Source organism: Rhinopithecus bieti, unplaced genomic scaffold, assembly GCF_001698545.2.
Source record: "Rhinopithecus bieti isolate Rb0 unplaced genomic scaffold, ASM169854v2 scaffold_33121, whole genome shotgun sequence".
Taxonomy (NCBI): Eukaryota; Metazoa; Chordata; class Mammalia; order Primates; family Cercopithecidae; genus Rhinopithecus; species Rhinopithecus bieti.
Window position 1 is genome coordinate 240,825 of NW_016814090.1, and position 17,571 is coordinate 258,395.

General features: G+C 54.5%; 1 protein-coding gene across 4 annotated transcripts; it reads left to right on the plus strand.

The window, feature by feature from the left end:
* Positions 1-2,768: 2,768 nt before the first annotated feature.
* On the plus strand, positions 2,769-12,157 carry XIRP1 (xin actin binding repeat containing 1). Of its 4 annotated transcripts, none has more exons than XM_017849660.1 (3): positions 2,769-2,949; positions 5,841-9,280; positions 9,708-12,157. In XM_017849660.1, exons 2-3 carry the CDS (start codon positions 5,921-5,923, stop codon positions 9,714-9,716), a joined length of 3,369 nt encoding a protein of 1,122 aa, XP_017705149.1. In that variant the 5' UTR covers positions 2,769-2,949; positions 5,841-5,920; the 3' UTR covers positions 9,717-12,157. The 4 variants fall into 4 exon arrangements, with proteins under 4 accessions (XP_017705149.1, XP_017705148.1, XP_017705147.1 ...); XM_017849659.1 differs by having other exon boundaries at positions 2,770-2,949; positions 5,917-9,280; XM_017849658.1 differs by having other exon boundaries at positions 2,773-2,949; positions 5,841-12,157.
* Positions 12,158-17,571: the final 5,414 nt, after the last annotated feature.

A 17,571-nucleotide genomic window follows, 5' to 3' on the forward strand; every position in this document is an offset into this window, starting at 1 on the left:
AAACTCCTCAGAGACAGACAACAAAAAGTTGATCACCCTCATTACACAGAATTTGAACCATAAAATCTACTTGCTAGTTTAAAAATTTAGCTCTGAGTTTCCTAGCAGCCAAGGCAAAGAGAAACACCATATGTTATAAAAATTGTTTATTTTATTGACAATTCTCCTTCCAGAAAAAATTATTTTCTTATTTATTTTAACATCTATAACAGCACTATCCGGTAGAACTTTCTGCAATAATGGAAACATTCTGCACTATTCAATATAATAGTTTCAGGTCGGGCACGGTGGCTCATGCCTGTAATCCCAGCACTTTGGGAGGCCAAGGCAGGCGAAACAGCTGAGGTCAGGAGTTTGAGACCAGCGTGGGCAACGTGATGAAACCCCATCTCTACTAAAAATACAAAAATTAGCTGGGCACAGTGGCACACACCTGTAATCCCAGCTACTCGGGTGGCTAAGGCAGGAGAATCACTTGAACCCGGGAGGCAGAGGGTGCAGTGAGCCGAGATCGCACCACTGCACTCCAGCCTGGGTGACAGAGCGAAACTCCATCTCAAAAACAAACAAACAAAATCAATATAATAGTTGCTAGCCACTTGTCTCTATGGAGCACTTCAAATATGGCTAGTGTAGTGAAATAACTGAGTTTTTATTTTATTTCATTTTAATGTACTTAAATTTAAATAGCCTCATTTGGCTAGTGGCGACTGTATTGGACAGCACAGCTGTACTAGATACAAAGAAACCAAGTGTTCAGGGAGAGCCTCTTTCTTAATACTGAGGCCTGAGGAATTTCTCCCATGATTATCACAGGAGGTGAATACAAAAGTTAGTTCCACCTAGCGGCTTTTCTTTTTTGTATTATATACAGTATAATAGCTGGCGCTTCTAAAACATAGGCTATGTGCTAAGTGCTCTCAGGCACTTTTTTTTTTTTTTTTTTTTTTTTTGGAGACAGAGTCTCGCTCTATCACCCAGGCTGGAGTACAGGGGTGCGATCCCAGCTCACTGCATCTTCTGCCTCCCAGGTTCAATTTTCCTGCCTCAGCCTCCCAAGTAGTTGGGATTACAGGCGTGTGCCACCATGCCCAGCTAATTTTTTATATTTTTAGTGGAGACAGGGTTTCACCATGTTGGTCAGGCTGGTCTCGAACTCCTGACCTCAAGTGATCCACCAGCCTCAGCCTGCCAAACTGTGCTGAGATTACAGGTGTGAGCCACCGTGCCTGGCTGGAGGCACTCTTTTCATATAATAATTCCTTCAATTCTCAAAACTAACCTAGAAAGTAGGAACTTTCAGCATCCACAGGGAGAAAGCTCCTCCTGGGAGAAAACCTGAGAGACCTAAGGCTGCCCCTTCCCTGAAACACTGGTTCATTGGTCTCCCTGCCCTTCCTAGAGAGAGCCAGGAGCCTGGGGGACAGATAGAGGGCTAGAAAAGAGCAGGGGAAGAGACAAGAGGGAGGGAGACCAGGAAGAGGGGTTCCCAGATGTCCTCACCCCCATCCCAGCTGCCACTGCAGGACTGATGTTGACTACATGGAAAAAGTGAGCAATGTCTGGCATCATCCTGGTACCAGAGGGCATTTGGGGAGTCAGAAGGAAGACTTCATGTGCCAGGCCACAGAATGCACCTGCATACCCACAGGCATGGAGCCTGGGCCAGGCCCACCTAGGACAAAACACCTCTTTCAAGTTTTCTGTGGGTGGTCCCCTGATATCCTTCACCACACTGGTCTGACTGCCAGGATCTCTTGGGCCTGCTGGGCCCCTCAGACCCTGGTAAGCAAAGGAGGAGGCAGGTGTGACCCCCCTCCCCGCTGCCACTCCATCTGTGACTGGGAAGCTGATGACTCCAGGGTCAGAAATAACCCCACGGTCAGCTGCCTGCATGCCGCCCTTCTCCTCCCCTCCGTTCCCAGAAAGCCTGGGCCCTGAGTCAGAGGGAAGAGTCAAGAAGATAGAAAGGACTCAGATAATCTGGGATGAAAACCACGGAGTCCTGCTGTGGAATTCATTCATTGGGAGGCCGAGGCAGGCAGATCACCTGAGGTCTGGAGTTCAAGACCAGCCTGGCCAACATGGTGAAACCCCATCTCTACTAAAAATACAAAAATTAACTGGGTGTGGTGGCGCAAAGGAGGAGCTGGACCTGGCCAATCTTGGCCCAGTGAAGAGCTGTGCCTCGTCATTCAGATGTCTTCCCCCCAAATCCAGCTTCATCAGGGCCGTGTTGACCTGTGCTGTGGGGCACGGGGAGGAATGGATAAGAAAGAAGGAACTCTTTAGTGCAGAAGGGAATGGGGAAGAAAAAGAGCTAAGCCTCACACTCAGAGGTATTCAGGCTCAGAACAGAGGAGGAGGGGCCCAGCCTGCCCTCAGGAGACCTCCAGTCTCCTGGCACGGTGGGTGGAGACACGTCAGGAAGAGTCAGAGGCAAGACCAGAGTAGAGTGATGGGGGCTCACAAGACGGGGGCAAGCTGTCCAAGGTGTCAGATGCCCCTTCTTATTCACTCTCTCAAAATAGTCTGGGACACCCCCAACCCCACAACCCAGCTGAGTCACTGACCCCAATCCCCAGATCAGACTTTGGATGAATGAAGCTTCTCCCCCTCTGTTTCCCCTCCCCAGCCCAAAGGACATGTAACTGATTCCCCAGGATGGAAGAGTGACTTCCACAAGACCTAAAAATAACCAAACCACTTAATACTCTGAACATAGCCTCTCCCGCCCGCCCCCACCACAGCCCACCCACTAGCCAGCAAGATAAAGGCAGCTGCTGGGGCTGGCAGGGGACAGAGACCCGGAGCCAGGGCAGCAAGAAGGTGTCTGTTGGAGCCAGCAGAACAGAACCAATTTGAACAAGAACCTGCAGAGGAACGACGAACCCTGAGACCACAGCTGCTACAGACCCCAAACACCCCATCAGCCAAGAGAGACCCTCAGTGAGTAACCTACCTCTCTGTCCTTCCACGGCAGGGCTGGCGTTCACAGCTGGGATCCCCTGCCCTTCTGAAATGGATGTATTAGGGGTGGCTCTGAGTGGGGGAAGGAGATTGAGGGGCATGCATGGGAGGAGGTGAGTGGAAGTCTCAGATATAAAGAACCCACAAAAAAGGTAAAGACAGTGTGAGCCCCATGGGAGCTCTCAGAGTGGCTGCCACAGGCCTGAAGCTAGCAGAAAGGACAGGCTCCTGCCAGGCTGGCATAATCCAGAAAGCCCTGGGGTTGTGATTTTTAAAATACAGGTATGGAATGCCTCAGGCTTCAGGGCTTCCTCCCAGGGAAGCCTCAGGCAGGCCCAGGGTCTGGAGGAAGGAGGAACAGAAGAGAGGCGGGAGCAGGGGGCTGTAGGAAGGCCTGAGTGTGCATTGCTAGAACAAGCCCCATGCCTAGTTGCTGTGGATGACACTCTTGGCATATCTGGCCCAGGGATAGCTCCCAGGGGCTGGCCGGAGCCCAGCTCCCTATGTATCATAGCCTAAAACCTGGGGTGGAATTTGGACTCTGCCCATGGTCTTGCCCAGTGGGAAAGCCCCCAGGGCAGATCTGGGGCGCTCAGGGGAGGGAGACCGGATCTGAATTTGCCCAGATGTAAAGATATATGGAGCCAGCTGGGCCAAGGAGGAGGTAACCTGAGGACAGCAGTGGGACCATCCTGAGAGGTTGGCCCAGCCCTAGGAGACCAAGCTTTAGGACAATTCTTGGGGTCACCCCACCTAAGTCTGGTCCCGGTTATGAATTCTGTCCTGACTCGACACTTGCCCCAGGAGTCTCAAGCCAGGCAAGGATGGTGGCAGGAAGGCCAGGAGTCAGGAGGCATGCTTCAGGCTTTGCTACTGCCTTGCAGAGCCTCCTTGGACAGCTCCTTTCCCCTCTTTGGCCCTCTGTTTCCCTATTTGAACAATAAGGGGTTTAGATTGAGTGACCTCTGAGGGTCCTTAGGCCTGACATCCCTGGACTCCATGATAATAACTATATGTGGCCTTAGCAGAGATTCTGGAAATTCCTGGGGGTGGGGGTGGGGTGAAGCTGATGGTCTGCCCATGCCATCTGCTCAGGTCACCCTGCTGGTGACAGGATGGAGTGGAGGTGGAGACAGGCACAGGTTTGCCTTGGGCAGGGGATCCTTGTTGGAGCTCAGAAATGAAAGAAAACCACCCAGAGCTTTGATGAGACTCAGGTTACAAGTTTCAGAGCTCACACTCCCCAAAGGTTCTGATGTCTTTGGTAGACATGCCAGGGTGGGCATGGGGTCAGCAGGTCTCGGTTTCCTCTCTCCTCCTTCTGAGGTAGCCATAGGGAGGAAGTCCTGCCCCACTTGCTGCCAGTACTTCCCTCCAGCGTAGACTCCTTTGGCCAGGGAAGGTGTCCAGGTTCTAGCACCTGGTTGGACTGCAGCCCAGGGGCCTGACACCAGCCCAGGAGGCAGGATAGGTGAGCCCAGGGTAACGAAGGAGATGAGGTGAGCCAAGGGCACTGAGGATCCCCACTGGCTGGGCCTCAGCCTCCCTCTGAGCCCAGGGCTGCTGTTCTGAGGCCAGAACCTCAGCTATATTTAGCACCCTGTGTGGTGCAGAGCAGTGGGTCAGGGGCAGCGGGAGGGGGCACATGCTTCCCATTCTTTCCCTACTGGCCTCTGGAACGGTTAGTACACCTGTCACAAGACAGATAAGACATACATGGACAGAGACCAGAGAAGGGCTTGAGGGGTGGGAGGCCATTGAGGGGCGGGGGTGGAGCCGGGGAGAGGCTAAGCTGGGGTGGCCATGAGGCCTGCAGGGGCAAGGCTTAGCCTGAAGCCCCCCTGAGTCTGAGCCCCTGAAGCTGTGCTTGCTTGCTTAGAGAGCGGTCTCCAGGAGCAAGGGGCAAAGCTGTCTCTGCAGAAAGGACCCTGGTCCCATGGTCCTCTCCCTGGTAGGTGTCACCCTCATATCCTCCGAGGGGTGTCTGCTGGGGAATAGACTGGTCCTATGGCCAATAAGAAAGCTTTATACCTCCTACCCTCTTATTTCTTGGGCCCATGCCCTAAATGGAGTCTAGGGACTTCCACTTATTCACCAAGATCTGACTCTGGGCCTAAGTTCCCTTGTCTTTATTTATAAATGGTTGTGCTAAAAGACCTTTGAGATCCCCCTAGCTCAGACATTCTCAGTCTTGGAGTATAGTGCAGAAAACCCTGACCAGAGATTCAGAATTTGGATCTGGCCTAAACACGAGATATCTGACGAGCAGCTTCCCAGCCCTGATCCTCAACTGCTTTTGCTCTAGCATGGGCTGTTGGCCTCTGCTTGCCTCCTTGGGCCTGGGAAAAGTTGGAGTGCGTTGACAGCCAAGAGATAAAAGTTAGGCAGCACTCCAGGTCAACATGGCAAGTCTGCCCTCTGGTGTTCTGCAAAGGAATCTCGTCTCCATGGGAAATCAGTCACCAGGTTAGAGACCTGTCCCTCCATGGCTGGGACTCCAAAAGTCAGGATTCCCCCAGTCCACTCTCCTGGGAGTCTTCTAGGGCAACACTGATTTTTAACAAAGGAAGGCGAGGATGGGACATGTCCAGTTTGCCCACTGGAGGTTTAGGCATCCCTTATGGAGCTAAAGGAAAGAGTCTCATGTCCAGTTGTCCCATGGTTGCTCCCTAGCAACCCAGGAGATGTAGGGAAAGCAGGAAGCCACTGTGATTAATGGGTCCATATGTCCTAAGTTCAAGACCTGTTGCCCACAACAGGCAGCAAAGTGAAACCCAGGCCAGGCACATAAAGAGAGGCAAGGAGTCTCTAAGTGTAAGTCACCCAGAGCTACTCTGACCCTGAGCCCTGTTTACTGCCATTTCTCCCAGCATCCAGCCTCTAACCTGCTGAACATCTAGATCTAAGGCCCCCCATCCCATCCTTATCTCTGCCCCTTCTTCTCAGAAGGATGGCCGACGCCCAGACACAGGTGGCCCCCACACCAACCATGAGGATGGCAACTGCAGAGGACCTGCCCCTCCCTCCACCCCCAGCCCCAGATGACCTGCCACTGCCACCACCCAAGGAGTCCTTCTCCAAGTTCCACCAGCAGCGGCAAGCTAGTGAACTCCGCCGCCTCTACAGGCACATCCACCCTGAGCTCCGCAAGAATCTAGCCGAGGCTGTGGCCGAGGATCTGGCCGAGGTCCTGGGCTCTGAGGAACCCACTGAGGGTGACGTTCAGTGCATGCGATGGATCTTTGAGAACTGGCGACTGGATGCTATTGGAGATCACGAGAGGCCAGCTGCCAAGGAGCCTGTGCCGGGTGGTGACGTCCAGGCCACTTCCCGCAAGTTTGAGGAAGGCTCCTTTGCCAACAGCACAGACCAGGAGCCAACCAGGCCCCAGCCAAGTGGAGGAGACGTTCGTGCAGCCCGCTGGCTATTTGAGACAAAGCCACTGGACGAGCTGACAGGGCAGGCCAAGGACCTGGAGGCCACTGTGAGGGAGCCTGCAGCCAGCGGAGATGTGCAGGGTACCAGGATGCTCTTTGAGACGCGGCCACTGGACCGCCTGGGCTCCCGCCCCTCCCTGCAGGAGCAGAGCCCCTTGGAACTGCGCTCAGAGATCCAGGAGCTGAAGGGTGATGTGAAAAAGACAGTGAAGCTCTTCCAAACGGAGCCCCTGTGTGCCATCCAGGATGCAGAGGGTGCCATCCATGAGGTCAAGGCGGCATGCCGGGAGGAGATCCAAAGCAACGCGGTGAGGTCTGCCCGCTGGCTCTTTGAGACCCGGCCTCTGGACGCCATCAACCAGGACCCCAGCCAGGTGCGGGTGATCCGGGGTATTTCCCTGGAGGAGGGGTCCCGGCCCGACGTCAGTGCAACTCGCTGGATCTTTGAGACGCAGCCCCTGGATGCCATCCGGGAGATCTTAGTAGATGAGAAGGACTTCCAGCCATCCCCAGACCTTATCCCACCTGGTCCAGATGTTCAGCAGCAGCGGCATCTGTTTGAGACCCGAGCGCTGGACACTCTGAAGGGGGATGAGGAGGCTGGAGCAGAGGCCCCACCCAAGGAGGAAGTGGTCCCTGGTGATGTCCGCTCCACCTTGTGGCTATTTGAAACAAAGCCCCTGGATGCTTTCAGAGACAAGGTCCAAGTGGGTCACCTACAGCGAGTGGATCCCCAGGACGGTGAGGGGCATCTATCCAGTGACAACTCCTCAGCACTGCCCTTCTCTCAGAGTGCCCCCCAGAAGGATGGGCTAAAGGGGGACGTGAAGACTTTTAAGAACCTTTTTGAGACCCTTCCCTTGGACAGCATTGGACAGGGTAAGGTTCTGGCCCATGGGAGTCCAAGCAGAGAAGAAGGAACTGATACTGCTGGGCAGGCCCAGGGCATAGGGTCCCCAGTGTATGCCATGCAGGACAGCAAGGGCCGCCTCCATGCCCTGACCTCTGTTAGCAGAGAGCAGATAGTCGGAGGTGATGTCCAAGGCTACAGGTGGATGTTTGAGACACAGCCCCTAGCCCAGCTCGGCCGAAGCCCCAGCACCATTGACGTGGTGCGGGGCATTACCCGGCAGGAAGTGGTGGCTGGAGATGTTGGCACTGCTCGGTGGCTTTTTGAGACCCAGCCCCTGGAGATGATCCACCAGCGGGAGCAGCAGGAACGACAGAAAGAAGAGGGGAAGAGTCAGGGAGACCCCCAGCCTGTGGCACCCTCCAAAGGTGATGTGCAGACCATCCGGTGGTTGTTCGAGACTTGCCCAATGAGTGAGTTGGCCGAAAAGCAGGGGTCAGAGGTCACAGATCCCACAGCCAAGGCTGAGGCACAGTCCTGCACCTGGATGTTCAAGCCCCAACCCGTGGACAGGCCAGTGGGCTCCAGGGAGCAGCACCTGCAGGTTAGCCAGGTCCCGGCTGGGGAAAGACAGACAGACAGACATGTCTTTGAGACCGAGCCTCTTCAGGCCTCAGGTCGTCCCTGCGGAAGAGGGCCTGTGAGATACTGCAGCCGTGTGGAGATCCCTTCAGGGCAGGTGTCTCGTCAGAAGGAGGTTTTCCAGGCCCTGGAGGCAGGCAAGAAGGAAGAACAGCAGCCCCGGGTAATCGCTGGGTCCATCCCCACGGGTTCTGTCCACAAGTTCACTTGGCTTTTTGAGAACTGCCCCATGGGCTCCCTGGCAGCTGAGAGCATCCGAGGGGGCAACCTCCTGGAAGAGCAGCCCATGAGCCCCTCAGGCAACAGGATGCAAGAGAGCCAGGAGACTGCAGCTGAGGGGACCCTGCGGACTCTGCATGCCACACCTGGCATCCTGCACCATGGAGGCATCCTCATGGAGGCCCGAGGGCCAGGGGAGCTCTGTCTTGCCAAGTATGTGCTCTCAGGCACAGGGCAGGGACACCCCTATATACAAAAGGAGGAGCTGGTGTCAGGTGAACTTCCCAGGATCATCCGCCAAGTCCTGCGCCGGCCAGATGTGGACCAGCAGGGGCTGCTGGTGCAGGAAGACCCAACAGGCCAGCTCCAACTCAAGCCACTGAGGCTGCCAACTCCAGGCAGCAGTGGGAGTATTGAAGACATGGACCCCGAGCTCCAGCAGCTGCTGGCTTGTGGTCTCAGGGCCTCCGTGGCAAGAACTGGGCTGGTGATGCAGGAGACAGAGCAGGGCCTGGTCGCACTGACTGCCTACTCTCTGCAGCCTCGGCTAACTAGCAAGGCCTCCGAGAGGAGCAGCGTGCAGCTGTTGGCCAGCTGCATAGACAAAGGAGACCTGAGTGGCCTGCACAGTCTGCGGTGGGAGCCCCCAGCTGACCCGAGTCCAGTGCCAGCCAGCGAGGGGGCCCAGAGCCTGCCCCCAACTGACAGCATCATCCATGTTCCCCCACTGGATCCCAGCATGGGGATGGGGCATCTGAGTGCTTCAGGGCAAGCTATCCCTTGCCCTCCTCAGTCCATTGGAAAGGCAGTCCCCCTGGCTGGGGAAGCTGCAGCACCAGCCCGATTGCAAAACACAGAAAAGCAGGAAGACAGTCACTCTGGACAGAAAGGGATGGCAGTCTTGGGAAAGTCAGAAGGAGCCACTACTACCTCTCCGGGGCCTGGGGCCCCAGACCTCCTGGCCGCCATGCAGAGTCTGCGTATGGCAACAGCTGAAGCCCAGAGCCTGCACCAGCAAGTTCTGAACAAGCACAAGCAGGGCCCCACCCCCGCAGCCACTTCCAACCCCATCCAGGACGGTCTTCGGAAAGCTGGGGCTACCCAAAGCAACATCAGGCCTGGGGGTGGAATTGATCCCCGGATCCCAGCAGCCCCCAGAAAGGTCAGTGGGGAAGAGCAAGCACTACCCAGAGGGCTGCCTGGGGGGTGGGTGACAATTCAGGACGGCATCTACACCGCTCATCCCGTGAGGACATTTGACCCACCAGGGGGTGTCCAGCCTTCTGAGAGGGAACCCCAGTCAAGGCGCAGGGAGACTGCCCTCTCAGTCCAGGCTCCCCGCCCACTCCAGGGAGGCCCAAGTCAGAGTACTGGGCCAGGGCGGGAGGAGCCTGGGGGCCGCACACAGATGGCCTGGGGGCCTCCAGGGAAGTTGATGGCAGAAGTCTGCCCAGGGGACCTCCAAGCTGCAGAGACCACCCTGAAGACTGCCCCTCTAGGCCGCCACAATCTGGCCTCTGGGCCCCAAGCCGCATGTGCCAGCCCGCACCCCCATAATGCCTTTGTTCCTCCTCCTCCTACTCTCCCAGCTGCTGTGACAGGACCTGACTTTCCAGCCAGAGCCCGCCGTGACGAGGACTCCATCCAGCAGGCCTCTGAGCCCCTGAAGGACCCCTTCTTCACCCCACAGCAGCCCTGCTGGCCAGAAAACCCCTGGAGGGTCACAGAAAAGACCTCAAAACTGGAGCCCACCATGCCCCCAAAGAAGAAGCCGCAGGTGCCCCCTAAACCTGCACACCTAACCCAGAGCCACCCTCCTCAGAGGCTGCCCAAGCCCTTGCCTGTATCTCCCAGCTTTTCCTCAGAGGTGGGGCAAAGAGAACACCAACGAGGTGAGACAGATGCAGCCATCCCTCAACCAGTCAAGGTTCTCACCACTGTAGGCCAGGGCCACATACCTCTGGCCAGATGCCCCAGTGGACATAGCCAGCCCAGTCCCCAACATGGTTTCAGCACCACGGCACCCAGGCCCACCAACAATCAAGCTACAGGCAGCAATGCCCAGAGCTCTGAGCCCCCCGAGCTCAATGCCCTCAACCGTGATCCCACCTCACCGCAGTGGGGCCCCAGCACCTCAGGAGACCAGCCCATGGAAGGTTCCCACCAAGGGGCCCCTGAGAGCCCTGAGAGTCTGCAAAGAAACCAGAAAGAGCTCCAGGGCCTCCTGAACCAGGTGCAAGCCCTTGAGAAGGAGGCCGCAAGCAGTGTGGATGTGCAGGCCCTGAGGAGGCTGTTTGAGGCTGTGCCCCAGCTGGGAGGGGCTGCTCCTCAGGCTTCTGCTGCCCACCAAAAACCTGAGGCCTCAGTGGAGCAGGCATTTGGGGAACTGACACGGGTCAGCACGGAGGTCGCTCGACTGAAGGAACAGACCTTGGCAAGGCTGCTGGACATTGAAGAGGCTGTGCACAAGGCACTCAGCTCCATGTCTAGCCTCCAGCCTGAGGCCAGCGCCAGAGGCCATTTCCAGGGGCCTCCAAAAGACCACAGTGCCCACAAGATCAGTGTCACAGTCAGCAGTAGTGCCAGGCCCAGTGGCTCAGGCCAGGAGGTCGGAGGTCAAACTGCAGTCAAGAACCAAACCAAGGTTGGATGCCACACTGAGGCCCAGAGTCAAGTCAAGATCAGAAATCACACAGAGGCCAGAGGTCACGCAGCCTCAACTGCCCCTTCCACCAGGAGGCAGGAGACATCAAGAGAAAATTTGTGCCTCCCTCGGGTCTTACCTTCCAGTCGAGATTCGCCCTCCTCTCCAACATTTATCTCCATCCAGTCAGCCACAAGGAAGCCGCTAGAGACTTCTAGCTTTAAGGGTAACCCTGATGTCTCAGTGAAAAGCACACAAGCGGCTCAGGACATAGGCCAGGCCCTGCTCCACCAGAAAGGTGTTCAAGACAAGGCTGGGAAGAAGGACATCACCCAGTGCTCTGTGCAACCTGAGCCTGCCCCTCCCTCAGCAAGTCCCCTGCCCAGAGGGCGGCAAAAGAGTGTTCTGGAGCTACAGACTGGGCCAGGGAGCTCACAGCACTATGGAGCCATGAGAACCGTGACTGAGCAGTATGAGGAGGTGGACCAGTTTGGGAACACAGTCCTCATGTCTTCCACCACAGTCACCGAGCAGGCAGAACCACCCAGGAGCCCAGGCTCCCACCTCGGGCTCCACGCCTCCCCCTTGCTGAGGCAGTTCCTGCACAGCCCAGCTGGGTTCAGCAGTGACCTGACAGGAGCTGAGATGGTGCAGGTGTCCTGCAGCTACTCCCAGCCAGCTACCCAGTGAGGCCCACCGCCTCCCACCACACCTGCCACCTGTTCCTGGCCTCCACTGCCTCAGGACTGAGGTGGGTGCCTGCCTCCTGCACAATGGAGCAAGGACCAAGAGGAAAGGGCATCTTCAGAGGATTACTGTGGGCCATTTCCCTTTCATCAGTTCTTTCAATAGGCCCAGTTCTTCCAAACGGAAAAAGAAAGGTCTGGAAGAGGCCCACTGAGTAGCACAGGCGTGAGGGTAGGACGGGGGCTCCCAGCTACATCACTGTGGAGGATGTAATATGTACAAGACACACACCTGTTTCTCACACAGGCCTGGCCCATGCATGGACATGTGTGAATCTGCACACCACTGCCTGAGTTGAAGTCCCCCAGAGTGTCCCTCTACCCAGAGTTTTAATTTTTTTTGTTAGTCCGAATGCTCCCAGCCATCTGCTCTTTAATCTCTGGAGAGGAACAGAGCCAACTGGACACAGCGTTGGTCTCTGTTTGGAATCACTGTGAGGTCTCCAGAAGGACCTGGCCGCCAGCCCCTTCATCACCATCTCCACCATTCAGCTGGTCATCTGGTGGCCCAAGGGTCACACAAAGAGTCAACAATCAGCATATCCCTAGAAGCCAAATGCACTGCCTTTCTCTGTCCCCACAACTGTCCCCCACTCTGCACCCCAAATGGGAAGCATACGGTCTGAATAAATCCAAGTTTTATTCTCTATTCTGTGCATGTCTGACTGTGTGTACATCTGTTCCAGTCTGTGTTCCCACTGCAGGGGGAGAAAACAGCCACAACCTCCAGGTGCCTCGTCTTCCTAGCAACAGTAGTGTGGGAAGGCTCTAAAAGCCACCCCTTCTCCTCCATCTTGGCTGGCAACCAGAAATGCCCTGCCCACACTTCTAGTCTCCTTGCCCCTATTCTCATTACACGCGCACACACACACACACACACACACACACACACACACACACAGCGCTGCCCTCTCTATCTCGATCTCTCCTCTTGGATGTTCTTGAACACCATCCTGGAGGGGTTCTTAGAATCCTGCCCCAGAGTTGGAGAGCAGCCCATTCAGGCCTGGGAAGCGGGAGGAACTCATGCCAGGAGAATTCCTCTGCCCAAGACGTCTGGGTCACTTCTGCCTGTTCAGCCCAGGTGTCGTGTGCCAAGCAGGGGTTCCTGGGAAATGGAGTGCACAGATCCTGGCCTAGAAAGTCAGGATGTTTTGGTTAACGGCCCTTTTCAAGCTGTCTTTCAAAAATCACTAAGCATCTTCTGTATTCCAGGCCTGTTCTGGGCAATGGGGATACAGAGGTGAGGTCCAATGGGGTCCTGCTTTCAGGGAACTTTTTAGAATGAGGAGACAGAGACAATAAATATGAAAAATTAGATCAGGAATAGGGTGATCTGACTAGGCCACTCTCCCACTTTGGGATAAGAGTCTTAAAATATGGTCATGCAACAATGGCAGGTGATCGCCTTAGACGGCGGCGTGGCCAAGGCAGGGCTCTCTAAGGAAAAAAACACCTCAGCTGAGATCTAAATGACAAAGAGCAACTATATGCAAATCGGGGGAGGAAGCATGCTAGGTAGAGGGAACAGCACTTGCAAAGACCCCAAGGTGGAATAAATTTAGTTCCTGGGTTTCCTGGATACCCAGGCGTTTGAAACTAGGATTGCCTCACACCAAGTTTATGTGGAAAGTTACCCACACTTTGCTTCAATGGAAGAGATGGGCCCTATCCTACCCCTAGCCCAGGGCCTAACCCTCCACAACCCTCACAGGCCCCTCATTGCCTGCTCAGCCAATATGCGTAGGGTTCCCCTGGGACAACACAGCTCTGATCTGGAAAGAGCCTGTGCCCTGTGGGAGACTGTGCTGTGTCGAGAATAATCAAGGTACCAAATCCACCTGCTTGGGCCTGGTACACAAATCTTGTTGATCCCCTGCCTTCTGCAGGATCTCACTTGATTACAGGGCCCAGCAGCCTATATAGCATGACTGTTATCCTCAATGTTCTCATCTCTAAAGTGGGCACAGTTATAATATCTACTATTGTGAAGATTAAGTAAATTAACCCATATATGCCTGAGGTCGCAATTTTTTGAATTTTTGTAATCAGACTTTGGCAATGACCTTGAGCAATCGGATAAATAACTCCCACATGCTTAGCGTTCCAATAATGGAACGCTAGAAAGTATAAAGAGCTTGAAGCTATGCCTGGCATCTGGAACTCAAGGACATTCACTTTTAGTATTATCGTAATTTTTAAAAAATATATATCTTCTTTCTTACCTCCAGGAGTGTCCCTGTCTCGTTCATCTTGGTACCTCTTTACCACAAGTGCCTAGAAGGCACTCCATAAATGTCAAATAAATGAATGCATAAATGAATGAAATGATTGAGTAAATCTGCCCATTCATCCAAGTAACTTTTATTGAGCACCTCATTCATGCCAGGCTCTGTTCAGGGTGCTGAGAACAGAGATGAACAAGGCAGAATTTCTGCCTCAGCTTATGAAACTTTGGTTTCAAGAGGGAAGACAATATAGGTAGAAGCAGACAAGATAATTTTAGAGGGGAGAAATACTGTGAAGGAAATACAAAAGTCCAAAAGGGAAAGGTTGGCAGTTCCTTCAACTTGGGTGGTCAGGGAAGGCGTCTCAGCGGCGGTGACCCGAATGACAGAAGACTCAGTCCAATTGGTTGGAGATGGCGGCCTGAGGGGAAGAGTGGGGAGAGGTGGCTGGGCCGGTGGTGCGCGCCAGCGGCGGCGTGCACAGAGAGAAGCGGCTTTTCGCCAAGGCCGCTCCGGGTACCCTGCACACCTGCGGCCACGCGTGCCGCCGAGGAAGGGAGGGGGCGGGCGGGGCTGAAGGCGCACCCCGCGGGAGGCGGAGCGCGTAGCGCCCAGACCCCGCCCCCGAAGCCTGCAGGGCGTGTTCCCACCGGCCGTCGCCGAGGCGACGATGAGAGTTAAGGGGCCGCCGAGTTCAGAACGTTCAGGCGGCGGCGGCTGTTGCTGGGAGACGTCCGGCAGGAGCGCAGCCAGGGACTGGCTCTGCACTGCAGACGACGGACGCCAGGACGCGCCATCCTGGCCAGCCCTCTCGCTGCGGCTCCCTTCAGACTCCAGACGGAGAGCGGGTTCCCGTCCTCACCCATGTCTGGATCCTGCTCGGGACCTGCAGGACTGGGCGCCTCCTCCCTCCCTGGTACTCTCTGTCATTGCCTCTGTGTCCGGAATTTGTCCACCAGTCCCCATCTTCACCGCCATCACCATGTCTCAAGCCACCGTGCATCCTCCCTTCCCTGGGGGATGAGGCACTGCCATAGCCTCCCCAATGATCCTCCTCCCTTTGCCCTGTGTGTCCTTACACTCTGTCCTCCACCAGGCAGCCGGAACTCTTATTAATAAGAGTTTACCAGATCCAGACACTCCTGCATAATACCCTCCACCGGCTCCCCAGCTCACTCAGTTTTAAATCCAAACTCCTCTCAGTGACCTGTAGGACCAGAATGACTTGCCTCTCTGCCTTCCTCTCCAACTTCGTAGGCCCCACTCTCCTCCTCACCCACATCACCCTAGTCACACTGTCTTTCTTGCCCTTCTCAGAACATACCAAGCTGATTCCTGCCTCCGGACCTCTGTACTTAATGAACCCTCTGGCTGAAAATCTCTTCTCCCAGATGGTTAGTGGTTGAGCTCCTTCTCACTCAGGTCTCAGTTCCAGTGTCTCTCCAGAGAGGCCTTTCCTGATCAGTCCTCCCCGCTTCCCCCATCTAAAGAGGCCCTTGTTTTCATGCTGCTTTATGTTTTCCCATATTTTCCTCTCACAATATGAAATTATCTTGCTCACTTATTCCCTTGTTTCTTAGTGTTCTAGATATTATTTCTGCATAGCAAACCACCCCAAACAGGAATTTGGGACAGAGCACAGTTGGCATGGCTTGTTTCTGTGCCACAATGTTTGGGATGTCAGCAGGGATGTCAGCCAGAACACACACGTGTGGCCTCTCCATGTGGCCTGGGCGTCCCCACAACATGGCAATCTCTGGGTTGTCGAACTTCATAAGTTGTAGTTCAGGGCTCCAAAGACATGTCCCATCTAACAAGGCAGAAGCTGTATCGCCTCTTATGACCTAGTCTCAGAAGTCATGAAAAATCACATCTCTACATCCCGTTGGTCACAAGTGAGTCACAAGTCTGCCCAGATTGAAAGGAAGCGGTTATTAGACATCACCTTTTGGTAGGCGAAAGGCAAAATTCTAGAATATGCATACATCTTTGGAAAGTGACATCTCCACAGTCAGTCTTCCCCCCACTGAAGTAGCATTTCCATGAGGAACCACGTCTCATTTGATTTTTATTGCATCCCCAGTGCTAGAATGGTGCCAGAACACATAGTAAGTGCTAAATTCATGTTTTAGAGTGAATACATGAAGGATTATCTTTCAAGGAGTCATTCAAGCCCAGCTCTTCTCCCTGCAAGTGTATTTCCTGTCCCAGCCCTTGATTTTGGCCTGATCTGCTCTGGAGAAAGCCCAGTGTTCGTACTTGAGGGTGGGAGTCAAGACTATTATGGGGGTGGGGATGTGCACATAAAAACAGTTACTGGGGATTAAGAAGTAGGTAGCCAATGAGTTTCTGGGACAGTTTTCTACTGAAAGGGTATTGAAAACTTAGTCTGCTTTTCCCCATTCTTTATCCTGGAAATGTCCAAGTGAGGTGGTTTTGTCCTCCAGGCCATAGGGAGCAGGAAAGTGGCCCAACAAGAATGGAGCTTTGGGGAGGCAGCTCAGGCAGCAGGGGTGGGGTTAGAATGCATGTTAAGAACAATCGCAGGATCTGGGCAAGAGGTGGCCCTGAAGCTGCCCACAAGCCTGTGAAGTTACTTGAAGTCTCCTTGCTTTGTTATTTGTGAAAGACCTTCCATTTGATCTTCCCGAAGTCCTGGAGCACATACAGGTTCTCCTCCTGTCTTCCTATTTTCCAAGAGGGGTAGCAGCATCTGCCATTCATCGAAGCCAGAGAAGATAGCCCAGGCTTCTCCCTGCATTACCGCCTCATATCAGTGGGCTTTGGCTTCCCAAGTATGTCTTCCCCTTGCCCCCTGCTTCATTTCTACGTTGATCTGTGAGCTCCAACATCCAACTGTACCGCAGCAACAGCCTCCTCATGTCTCTCCCCACCACCAGAGCCACCCCCAAACCATCAGTCCTCCAATCCAGCCTTGCAGCAGTTTCTCACCACCTCTGTCACCTTAAAATCCACGCTTCTTAGGTCATTCAAGGCCCTTCCTGTGCAGCTGTTACTGTGTTTATGGCCTCCTCCGGGAGGGGAAAATTCTATCTTCTAGATCCTTTCATGTTCTTTCCAGGCTGTGTCACATCGCCCTGATTTTACCCAGGGCCAACTCACCCATCCAGCACAGGGGGCAACAGTGCCTAGGGTCCACAATACTTTTAGAAACTCATGAAAATGTTTTAATTTATTTTACTATCAGAAGGGAAAAACAAACTCTCTGGCCAAAGACATTGTTTGAATATATAACATTAACATATTGGACTTTATACCACCACAGTCGTAAAATATACTTTTAAATTTTTTTTTTATGGAAAAGGAGCCCATTAAGGCAAAAGTACTTAGGGTCCACAAAAATCATAATGGGGCTCTGGTTTTGGTTATGCTGTCCCTCCCCGCAACCTGTGGCAGAGCTGCCTAGTTAGATGCCCAGCTAACTTCCGAAGAAAACTCTAGCAGAGGCTCTGCTTGGGAACCCTCAGGAACCACTCCCTGGCCCCAAATCAGGCGCTATGAGGACTGAGGTCCGCGCCCCAACCCCCACCTGCGTCCCGGAAGGCAGGCGCGCGGGTGCCCTGCTGCGGGCCAAGGGGGCGGTACTCGGGTATCGCTGGCTGCAGCTGGCGCCGCCCCGCCTGCCGCTTCCACCCGACCTAATCGGAAAGGAAACAGGCCTGAGCTGTTCTCTCCCTTCTTCCTCAAAAGCTCCCGCCCCACCACCCCTCCCCCAACGCCGCTCCCGCGCTCGTCCGCCCCCCGTCGTTACGTTTCTTACGAAAAAGTGCTGCTGAGAATTCCCAGAAAGTCCCGGATATGAAGTCACTCGCGT

What these genes read in the sequence shown, in the direction of transcription:
- XIRP1 (XM_017849658.1), top strand. Translation starts at nt 5,921, where the DNA reads ATGGCCGACGCCCAGACACAGGTGGCCCCCACACCAACCATGAGGATG.